At 42.3% G+C, this 12512-nt stretch overlaps 1 protein-coding gene across 1 annotated transcript in view; it reads left to right on the top strand.

Annotated features, from left to right (window-relative positions):
* RAB26 (RAB26, member RAS oncogene family) overlaps window positions 1-12512 on the top strand; it is a 509349-nt gene that overhangs the window by 373392 nt on the left and 123445 nt on the right. Inside the window, exon 5 of the mRNA XM_082261275.1 lies at window positions 901-953. Coding sequence (XP_082117401.1) covers window positions 901-953 — 53 coding nt within the window. The remainder of the gene's footprint in view (window positions 1-900; window positions 954-12512) is intronic.

Raw genomic sequence — 12512 nt, 5'->3', positions numbered from 1 at the left:
TAATCTCTTCCAGCCTGCAGGAACCAGCCCTATAAGAAATTGCAATGTTGGAGGTGTTACAATGGCTTCCCAATTACAGTAATTAGGAGGTGGCCCTACCCAATCATCAGCAGTGATTGGGAGCTGTCAGTGACAGTGAAGTAAAAGTGCTGCGGTGCCAAATTAGTTTTCTCCCAGAACAAACCAGGGATGCTGGCTGTAGGCATTTATGTGTCAGTCAGTACAGTGTTAAAGTTGTTCTACAGCCCTAAGGTTTTTTTACCCTAATGTATTCTTTGCATTAAGGTGTCCAGGATCCCCCCCCTTATACTTACCTGAGCCCAATCTCGATCCAGCACTGTGCATAAGAGCGGTGGTTCTCTCCCTTCTAACTGGGCAAATTGATAGCAGTTGGAGCCATTAGCTCATGCTACTATCAATCATATCCTATGCTGAGGGAGCTGTTGGGGTGGGGGGTGCAAAACCTCGCTGTCTGTGTCTATGGATGCAGGCAGCAGGGCTCAGGAGTGAGCCTGCTTTAGTACCCCCCTAGCAATTGGCTTGCTGGGGGGTAATCGGAAGGCAAGAGGAGCCAGGAGCGCCAGCGTGGGACCCGAGAAGAGGAGGATCGGGGCTGCTTTGTGCAAAACCATTACACAGAGCAGGTAAGTACAACATGTTTGTTACTTAAAAAAAGAAAAGTAAAGCTTTAGAATCACTTTAAAACGCAGTGTCCTACTGCCACATAGTAGCATACGACTGGTACTAAGGTGACAGGGTCTCTTTAGGGTAGACATGTCTGCTAAAAAGAACATTTTTATCTCAGTAAATGGGAGAGTTTCAGACAAGGGAGTAAATTAGATTAGTAGATCAGACCCAACACTGGCATGAAATTTAATCTTCTTTTTTTTGTCTCTCCAGCTCTGCTGCTACTGTATGATATTACCAACAAGACCTCCTTCGACAACATCCAGGTGAGACAGTTCATCTGTACAGAGACAAAGCTACACGGGCAAACATGTAAAATGCCTTTTATGTATATGAGCATTTATTTTAATGTGATTGGCTTAACCCCTTACGACTGCCCAACACAATGGGCAAAAGGGTGGGCTTTAATGCCCACATGCCGCACATATGTGTTGCTGGGAGGTCAATGTTTATGTGCTGAGAACACTATGTGCTCCCAACACAAAGACTGAGTTGCCAAAGACAGCTCTCATGAGACCATTGTGCCATCTCCCCCCCCCCCCCCCCCCGCCCCATTCCTGGCCATTCAGACCTATTTAAAGGGATGCCGCGGTGGGTGGGGAGGGAGTTAATATTCTTTAGACCATATTCAACTCTGTTAAAAAAAAAATGTAACCAGGCCCCCTGCAGGCTTATGCCATAATGTGCTAGTCAAAGCAAGGCATCTGGCACTGCGTTGTCACTGCCCCCAGGTGCTTCCATCTTCGGCCAGTCTTCCATCTAGGTTGTGCCTGTTCTGCTACTTGAATTGCATGCACACAAGAGTCACATCACCATTGCACAGAGTAGGTTCCATAAATGTACACTGAGCTGTGCATGCGCAGCTCAGTGTACATGATACCTCACAGGCAGGGGGCAGCATTTATGACAGAAGAGACTGATAGGGACCAGTAGGTTCCTGTCACCACTTTGTTAAAAGTGAGCTCATTACCACTTTAACCACTTAAGTCCCATGAGGTTTACATCCCCCCCCCCCCCTTCCTGACCAGGCTATTTTTTTTTTCGATACAGCACTGCGTTACCTTAAGTGACAATTGCGCGGACTTGCAACGCTGTAACCAAATACAATTTATGTTCTTTTTTTCCCAACAAATAGAGCTTTCTTTTGGTGGTTTTTCTGTTTTGCGATATAAATAAAAAAAGACCAACAATTTTGGAAAAGAAAACCCAATATTTTTTACTTTATGCTTTAAAACACATCCAATAAGAAAATGTAAAAAACAAATGTGTTCATCAATTTAGGCCAATATGTATTTCTGCTACATATTTTTGGTAAAAAAAATCCCAATAGGCGTATATTGATTGGTTTTTCACAAGAGTTATAGCGTCTACAAACTATGGGATATTTTTATGAAATTTGTATTTATTTTTTTACTAGAAGTGGCAGGGATCAGCAATTTTTAGCGGGACTGCGACATTGTGGCAGACAAATTGGACACCTAACTGACATTTTTGACACTTTTTTGGGACCAGTGACTCTAATACAGTGATCAGTGCTAGCAAAATGCACTCTAATGCCCCATACACACGTGCAGATTATCTGCAGACTTTTGTCTGCAGACTTACCAAAACCATATAATATGAGGTCAAACCTAAACACTTTCAATTTGTATGCAATCCGGCAGGCCCTTGCACTACATAGAAAAGGTAAGTCTGCAGACAAAAGTCTGCAGATAGTCTGCATGTGTGTATGGGGCATTACTGTACTAATGACACTGGCAGGAAAGGAGATAACATCAGGGGCGATCAAAAGGTTTGGGTGTGCTCCTAGGGAGTGCTTTCTAACTATGTGGGGGTGGCTTAACTGGTGGAAGACAGAGATCCTTGTTTCTGCTTAGCGGAAACACAAGATCTCCATCTTCCTCTCTGACAGAATGGCGGCCGGCCTTGTTTACATAGGCAGACCGCCGTTCTGCCTCTCCTGTCAAGGATCGGCGGGTCCCGGTCTCCCGGAGGACATTGCGCCTGCCGACCCTGCTGATTGGCTCCTGCTATGTCTATTCACAGCAGGTACGTGATTTTGCGCAGGAGGGCTGTCCTGCCGCATTATAACTGCATGGGGCGGTCCATAAGTGGTAAAGCTAAAACAGATGTGGCAGGTGTGTCAAATCACAAGACTGGCTGAACTGACTGAATAGAATTATTTGGCATGTAACAAAACTCTCTCATATGTATTGCAACTGGGTATGTAGCTGCTTGTCCGATGTTAAAGGTTTAGTTCACCAATTCATAAAAAAATGAAAAGGAAAAATAACACCCCACACCTTCCCCACTCCCCACCTCCTGTCCCCTCTGTACTTACCTCGGTGGATGATGAGCTGTCAGTGCCCACGCAGCCGGTGCTGACAAATCAGAATCACTCTGATCTGTCCTGGAAGCTCTACTGAATGGAAAGGAAGAAGACCTGAAATTTCAAATCCGCAGACCGCTATTCTGGCTTTGTGGGCACTGCCAGCTCATCCCCTACACTGGTAAAGTGGGGACCAGGGGGTTGGGGAGGGTGGTGTTGGGTGTTATTTTACCTTTTCATTTCTTCTGAAAAGGTGAACTTACACTTGAAACCCCAATCTAAGCACCTATTTTAGGAATTTGATTTATTATACCTATACAGTTAATTTGTACTTATCAGATAAGAGGCTGGTAATTGGCTCATCTGGCCTTTATGTATGGTGATGGTAAGTGCCACCAAAAAAACAAGAACATCAGCATTGATAGAGCAGCCAATCAGGTTGCTATAGATTTTGTAAACAATCTTTTGAAAATGAAAAAAATAGATCCAGTTGCTGTGGACTTCTGTACATCATGTTCTGTACAGTAACCTTTATAAACAAGGTTTTCTCCATTTCTCCTGGCTCTGGGCAGAGAGCTGTGCAGGCTGAGATGTGTATGAGCGATAGTTAAAATAAGTCTTTATTTAAAGATTTTAATTACTTGGATGTGCAGCTGACAGCAGCCTGCTCTGCCTTAGGGTATTTCCGGAGAAGTTGTTTCCCACCAAAAATATAATGACGAGATAAAAATAAGTGCCTTGTAGATGCAGTTTTTTTGAAGCTTGTTGCAGCAGATATGATACCATAAATCCCGGTTACTTATCTTGCTGGTAATTGGGGACTTTCTATTTTAGAGTCCCTCAATATCCCTCCATATGAATTAGGTTTTATATCTTTGTATTGTCTGCAAAGGTTCTTTATGGCCTCTTATGGAGCGGAGGAAAAGCTGGCCTTGAACAGCAGATTGGCAGGGAATTAAATTGGGCTAGGTGAAGTGCGCGGTTTAAGCCTGAACTTTTCAGCTGATGGTTTTCAGATGACGTCTGTCATCCTACCGCTCCCCGTGTTATCCTCAAGATTGACGTCTTCGATGAATTAGTCTTGTATTTTCTTCACTTCAGGATTAGAGAGCCTCACTGGGAATAGTCACTCTTGTAGATGGTCAGACCATTGTGGAGTGGAAGCGAAAAACATTATGGGAGAAATTTATGAAACCCATATGGGCTGAAGGCAAGACAATATCTTTGCAGATAGCTGACCTTAGATCTAAACCTAGTCACTAAAATCTCATATAAGCTTTAACATTCAATCAATTACAGAAATTGTGTTTAATCTTTTTTAATCTGGGGCTTTTATTGAAGATAATAGTTATGGGGCTTTTCCACTGCATGGAACCGAACGGTTCAGCTCGCTTTTGTGCTTTTCCACTGCTGGTACCGCATGGTACGGTGTAGGAACGGTACGGCGGCGCTTTTCCACTGCATGGAACCGAACGGTACGGCTCTCTAAAACAATACCACCTCGATTGTGGTTCCAACAGGTACCATACCCGGTACCATATCCCACAATCCTTTGCATGCAGTCACTACTAGCCACTGATTGGTCAGAGAATCGTTGTTATCCCACCCACTTAACTTTAGTACTACTTTAGTGGAAAAGCAAACCATACCAAACCGTACCGAACCGTTCCAACACCGTACCATGCGGTACCAGCAGTGGAAAAGCAAGCAGGGCCGAGTAGAGCTGAGCCGGTACTTGCAGTGGAAAAGTGCCATTAGTGATCCTGACTTGAAGGTGCTTGTTCAGGTACTTCCTCTTCCTCAATTGTCTCTCAGTTGTGCTCTTTGTTATTATCCTGTTTAACATGCCTCTGGTGGAGGCTATGTGCAATTACAAAGGCTGGTATTTTACTCTTTTTTTAAGTCTAGGTTTACCTAAAACAAAAAACAAAAGAAAAAAAATCAGCACAAGGGACATTACTTCTCTTCAGTGAAATAAGCCCTTTATGCTGCTCTGTCCTCATTTTGGGCAAATCCTCCTCTTTTGATGCCCCATGTAGTAATCTTTCCGTGCAGCGGGGGGTTTGTAGAACTAAGGGACTGTAACAGGCATTCATCAAGAGTGCCTGACTATGCCCATCATTTCCATCCAGCTGCTCCTGTCATAGAAGCCATTACCACAGCTTCTATGAATGAAACGTGATCATTGAATGGAGGAAGGGGGATGATTGAAAGGTTCCCCCACCTCCATTCTTAGACCAATTTTTATTCATAGAAATTGTAGTACTGTCTTCTATGAATGTCAATATTGGTTGGAAAGGACAGGCCTACTCAAACACACTTGCTGAGTGCCTGTTACAACCCCTTAGTTCTACTAAACTCCCCCCCCCCCCTCCCTATGGACTGGAAGATTATGGAGGTCTGCGTGGGGAGGGCATCAGAGGAGGAAGATTCTGGTGAAAGGAGGGCTGGTGAAAGGAAACTAGAGCTGCACGATTGTGGATAAATGAGAATCACAATTTTTTTGCTTAGAAAAAAGATCATGATTCTCGGCGTAACATTATCTTTAGCTAACTTACTGAACCTGTATTTTTTCCAAAAAGTAATGTGTTTGAAAGACAGCTGCGCAAATACAGTGTAACATAAAATATTGTAACGACCGCCATTTTATTCTCATGGGTCTCTGCTAAAAAAATAATAAAAAAAATAAATAAAATAAATATATATATATATATATATATATATATATATATATATATATATATATATATATACAGTATCTCACAAAAGTTAATATACACCTCACATTTTTGTAAATATTTTATATATTTTCATGTGACAACACTGAAGAAATGACACTTTGCTACAATGTAAAGTAGTGAGTGTACAGCTTGTATAACAGTGTAAATTTGCTGTCCCCTCAAAATAACTCAACACACAGCCATTAATGTCTAAACCACTGGCAACAAAAGTGAGTGTACCCCTAAGTGAACATGTCCAAATTGGGCCCAACTAGACCATTTTCCCTCCCCGGTGTCATGTGACTCTTTGGTGTTACAAGGTCTCAGGTGTGAATGGAGAGCAGGTGTGTTAAATTTGGTGTTATCGCTCTCACTCTCTCATGCTGGTCACTGGAAGTTCAACATGGCACATCATGGCGAATAACTCTCGGAGTATCTGAAAAAAAGAATTGTTGCTCTACATGAAGATGGCCTAGGCCAGTGTTTCTCAACTCCGGTCCTCAGGGCACACTTAACAGGCCAGGTTTGCAAGAAAACTAAAATACATCACAGGTGATATAATTTGCTGCTCAATGATTGCAGTATTCTAGTCTGCATCCCCTGAAGGCAATACTTAAAATCTGGCCTGTTAGTGTGCCCCGAGGACCGGAGTTGAGAAACACTGGCCTAGGCTATAGGAAGATTGCCAAGATTTTGAAACTGAGCTGCAGCACGGTGGCCAAGACCACACAGAGGTTTAATAGGACAGGTTCCACTCAGAACAGGCCTCGCCATGGTCGACCAAAGAAGTTGAGTGCACGTGCTCAGTGTCATATCCAGAGGTTGTTTTTGGGAAATAAATGTATGAGTGCTGTGAGCATTGCTAAAGAGGTTTAAGGGGTGGGGGGGTCAGCCTTTCAGTGCTCCGACCATACGCTGCACACTGCATCAAATTGCTCTGCATGGCTGTCGTCCCAGAAGAAAGCCCTTTCTAAAGATGATGCACAATAAAGCCTGCAAACAGTTTGCTGAAGACAAACAGACTAAGGACTGGAAATATGTCCTGTGGTCTAATGAGACAAAGATAAACTTATTTGGTTCAGATGGTGTCAAGCGTGTGTGGCGGCAACCAGGTGAGGAGTACAAAGACAAGTGTGTCTTGCCTACAGTCAAGCATGGTGGTGGGAGTGTCATGGTCTGGGGCTGCATGAGTGCTGTCAGCACTGGGGATCTACAGTTCATTGAGGGAACCACGAATGCCAACATGTACTGTGACATACTGAAGCAGAGCATTATCCGCTCCCTTCGGACACTGAGCCGCAGGGCAGTATTTCAACATGATAACGACCCCAAACACACCTCCAAGACGACCACTGCAATGCTAAAGAAGCTGAGGGTTAAGGTGATGGACTGCCCAAGCATGTCTCCAGACCTAAACCCTATTGAGCATCTGTGGGGCATCCTCAAACATTAGGTGGAGGAGCGCAAGGTCTCTAACATCCACCAGCTCTGTGATGTCATCATGGAGGAGTGGAAAAGGACTCCAATGGCAATCTGTGAACTCTGGTGAACTCCATGCCCAAGAGGGTTAAGGCAGTGCTGGAAAATAACGGTGGCCACACAAAATATTGACACATTAGGTCCAATTTGGACATTTCCATTTAGGGGTGTACTCACTTTTGTTGCCAGTGGTTTAGATATTATTGGCTGAATGTTTAGTTTTTTTGAGGGACCAGCAAATTTACACTGTTATACAATCTGTACACTTACTACATTGTAGCAAAGTGTCATTTCTTCAGTGTCACATGAAAAGTTATAATAAAATATTTACAAAATGTGAGGGGTGTAATCACTTTTGTGAGATACTATATATATATATATATATATATATATATATATATATATGTATATATACAGTGGGTACGGAAAGTATTCAGACCCCCTTAAATTTTTCACTCTTTGTTATATTGCAGCCATTTGCTAAAATCATTTAGGTTCATTCTTCTTCCTCATGAATGTACACATAGCACCCCATACTGACAGAAAAACACAAAATTGTTGACATTGTTGCAGATTTATTAAAAAAGAAAAACTGAAATATCACATGGTCCTAAGTATTCAGACCCTTTGCTCAGTATTTAGTAGAAGCCCCCTTTTGATCTAATACAGCCAGGAGTCTTTTTGGGAAAGATGCAACAAGTCTTTCACACCTGGATTTGGGGATCCTCTGCCATTCCTCCTTGCAGATCCTCTCCAGTTCTGTCAGGTTGGATGGTAAACGTTTGTGGACAGCCATTTTTAGGTCTCTCCAGAGATGCTCAATTGGGTTTAAGTCAGGGCTCTGGCTGGGCCATTCAAGAACAGTCACAGAGTTGTTGTGAAGCCACTCCTTTGTTATTTTAGCTGTGTGCTTAGGGTCATTGTCTTGTTGGAAGGTAAACCTTCGGTCCAGTCTGAGTTCCAGAGCACTCTGGAGAAGGTTTTTGTCCAGGATATCCCTGTACTTGGCCGCATTCATCTTTCCCTCGATTGGAACCAGTCGTCCTGTCCCTGCAGCTGAAAAACACCCCCACAGCATGATGCTGCCACCACCATGCTTCACTGTTGGGACTGTATTGGACAGGTGATGAGCAGTGCCTGGTTTTCTCCACATACCGCTTAGAATTAAGGCCAAAAAGTTCTATTTTGGTCTCATCAGACCAGAGAATCTTATTTCTCACCATCTTGGAGTCCTTCAGGTGTTTTTTAGCAAACTCCATGCGGGCTTTCATGTGTCTTACACTGAGGAGAGGCTTCCGTCGGGCCACTCTGCCATAAAGCCCCGACTGGTGGAGGGCTGCAGTGATGGTTGACTTTCTACAACTTTCTCCCATCTCCTGACTGCATCTCTGGAGCTCAGCCACAGTGATCTTTGGGTTCTTCTTTACCTCTCTCACCAAGGCTCTTCTCCCCTGATAGCTCAGTTTGGCCGGACAGAGGAAGGGTTCTGGTCGTCCCAAACTTCTTCCATTTGAGGATTATGGAGGCCACTGTGCTCTTAGGAACCTTAAGTGCAGCAGAAATATTTTTGTAACCTTGGCCAGATCTGTGCCTTGCCACAATTCTGTCTCTGAGCTCTTCAGGCAGTTCCTTTGACCTCATGATTCTCATTTGCTCTGACATGCATTGTGATCTGGAAGGTCTTATATAGACAGGTGTGTGGCTTTCCTAATCAAGTCCAATCAGTATAATCAAACACAGCTGGACTCAAATGAAGGTGTAGAACCATCTCAAGGATGATCAGAAGAAATGGAAAGCACCTGAGTTAAATATATGAGTGTCACAGCAAAGGGTCTGAATACTTAGGACCATGTGATATTTCAGTTTTTCTTTTTTAATAAATCTGCAACAATGTCAACAATTCTGTGTTTTTCTGTCAGTATGGGGTGCTATGTGTACATTCATGAGGAAGAAGAATGAACCTAAATGATTTTAGCAAATGGCTGCAATATAACAAAGAGTGAAAAATGTAAGGGGGTCTGAATACTTTCCGTACCCACTGTATATATATATATATATATATATATATATATATATATATATAATGTTTGGGGTTCAAAATACAGTATGGTGTAAACAGATGCTTACCGCTATACACATACTGTACACTATATTATCAAAATTATTGCCTGCCTTTACATGCACATGAACATTAATGGCATTTGAGTCTTAGTCCGTAGGGTTTATTATTGAGTTGGCCCACCCTTTGCAGCTATAACAACTTCAACTATTCTAGGAAGGCTGTCCACAAGGTTTAGGAGTGTGTCTATGGAAATTAAAACATGGTCCATAAAAACATGGATGAGCGAGTTTGGGGTGGAGGAACATGACTGGCCTGCACAGACTCCTGACCTCCACCCGACAGAACACTTTTGGGATGAATTAGAGCAGAGACTGCGAGCCAGGTCTTCTCCTGACCATAGACCATAGACACAATCCTAAACCTTGTGGACAGCCTTCCCAGAAGGGTTGAAGCTATTATAGCTGCAAAGGGTGGGCCAACTCATTATTGAACCCTACTGACTAAGACTGGGATGCCATTAAAGTTCATGTGCGTGTAAAGCCAGGTGTCCTAATACTTTTGACAATATGGTGTAAATGGACCCTAACAGAGGATGGAGCTGGGTTAAATCTAATAAAATCTTTATGGCTGGATAAACAAGAACAGTGTCAACCTTTCCTTCCCTGGCTTTCTTCAAGGAATTACATTAAGTACAAAATTACAGGTTCAATTACTTGTAATATCTTTTCAGAGCTTCTTATTTAAACCTTAATTCACCTTTGTGATATTGTGATAACCTGTATCCTTCGTGCTAGATATACCTTAATTATATTTCATTGCCTCCTTCCCGTTTGAAAGACGTTATCCCTCCACACACGTGTCTTTGTCCGTTGAAAATGTCAGCTCTTTCACTTAATTACATAAAGCTAGGTTCACACTAGCTAAAGCTCTGAAATGCGGTCCATGGTGGATCTGAAGCAGTTTATTATGGGGCTAATGCACCGCAACTGCAAGCTAAGTGTTTGGCTTGCAGTTGTGGTGCAGCCCAATTGACGTGTTTTACAGTTCCAATTCTACCATCTGCAACCAAATCACCACCCCCCAGGAGCCATATCACATTTTCTGTTTTTTGTGTTTCCCCTCCGGTTTTTTTAATGCCTCCTTTCCACTGAGCGGTACGGTTCGGTACGGTACGCAATTTTTGCCGTTTCCATTGTCAAAAGTTGTGAATGGTACCCTAATTCCGAACCGTACCGTACCACTTTTTTGGGACTCTTTTGTTGGGGTACCAAGCATATTAGTACCTTACCAACAGGGTGGAGCCACACTGTTGAGGTACTGTTGAGCTGAGGTACTGTTGGCGGTGGAAACGCAAGCCTGACCAAGGTGTACCGTTCCGAACCGTACTGAACTGTACCAACCGTACCGCTCAGTGGAAACGAGGCATTATATGCTTACGTTTATCAGAAGTCTTTAGGATAGTTGTGAAACATGAAGGGTCTTCTTTGCCTCTTCTCTAGCAGTGGGGGGTTCTCAATAATGCAGAGGCCCCCTCTTAGGGAGTGGGTTGCATGACTCTGAGCCTCATTTAACAACAAACAGGACCCAGTGCTGGATTTCAGATCTTTGAGTCTGTGGGGGACAGTACTGGAGAGAAGGTGAATATTGCAGCAAGCCCTGCTTTTTTTCTGAAGTAGAACTGCTAGGGCACCAATTTAAAAAAAAATTATATTAATAAAAAATTCAGTTGGGCAATCATTTCAAATCATCATGAAACTTTAATTTTTCAGCCTGTAAGGCTTTATTTTTTATAATGCAGTATTTTTTGTTTAGGAAATGTTTCTTATACAGCCATAGAATCGAAAGATGACGGTAAGAAACGCTTTATATTTAGTGATTAGTGTAGCATTACAGTTGCCAGAAAATAAATTTAATGTGAAGTTAATGGCAGGGCATAAATTGAAGGGTAATTACTCTTTACAAGGATTGATTGTACTTATTTACGTGTACCTTTTCAACCTGCTTAGCATGTCTTGAATTAATTTTAATCTATAAAGAAAGGTTATATTGTTTTCTTCTTAAAGGATCAGAAACCTAAAATGCAATTTGCCTTCTTGTAAATGAGCTAGTAATACCATGTACAGTATGCATTTGTATGCGGAATTTACTATACCTAGGCCAGCTTGAAGTATCTGGCATCGCTAAAGGTGCTTATGATGGACAATAATCTTTCTTAACCACTTCAATACCGGGCACTTTCACCCCCTGCCTGCCCAGGCTAATTTTTAGCTTTTAGTGCTGTCACACTTTGAATGACAATTACGCGGTCATGCAACACTGTACTCATATAAAATTCTTTTGAGACAGATATGGCTTTCTTTTGGTGGTATTTAATCACCACTGGGATTTTTTTTTTTGTTTTGCTGAACAAATTAAAAAAAAAAAAATCTTAGTTGCTGTTATAAAGTTTTGCAAATAAGTAACTTTTCTCCTTCTGTGATGGGCACTGATAGGCTGCACTGATGGACACTGATAAGGTGGCACTGATGAGGCTGCACTGATAATCAGGGCACTGATAATCTGTGTAAATGTCCCCTGTCACACATGCCTGTTACCAGCACTCCTCTCATGCTGTGACAGTGCGTGAAAGGAATTCCAAAAACCAGCAAGTTTGTTTACATGTAATCAGCTGTGATTGGACACAGCTGATCACGTGGTAAAGGGCCGCTGTGACTGGGAAGATTAGTGTACCACTGTTTCTCCACCCTCAGCTCTCTAAGCCCCTTTTTCAGCTGGGAACAGAGGTTATGTGAATGAAAAAAAGAAAAAAAAAAGTTTTCCTAATGATATGTATGTATGTATATATATATATATATATATATATATATATACAGTATCTCACAAAAATGAGTACACCCCTCACATTTTTGCAAATATTTTAATATATATTTTCATGTGACAACACTGAGGAAATTACACTTTGCTGCAATGTAAAGTAGTGAGCGTACAGCATGTATAACACTGTAAATTTGGTGTCCCCTCAAAATAACTCAACACACAGCCATTATTGTCTAAACTGCTGGCAACAAAAGTTTACACCCCTAAGTTAAAACACCCAAATTGGGCCAAAAGAGTCAATATTTTGTGTGGCCACCATTATTTTCCAGCACTGCCTTAACCCTCTTGGGCATGAAGATCACCAGAGCTTCACAGCTTGCCACTGGAGTTCTCTTCCACTCCTCCATGACGACATCAC

This window comes from Pelophylax lessonae, assembly GCF_965119305.1.
Source record: "Pelophylax lessonae genome assembly, chromosome: 6".
NCBI lineage: Eukaryota > Metazoa > Chordata > Amphibia > Anura > Ranidae > Pelophylax > Pelophylax lessonae.
The sequence above is the reverse complement of the archived record's forward strand: the minus strand, read 5'-3'. Positions and strand labels throughout refer to the sequence as shown.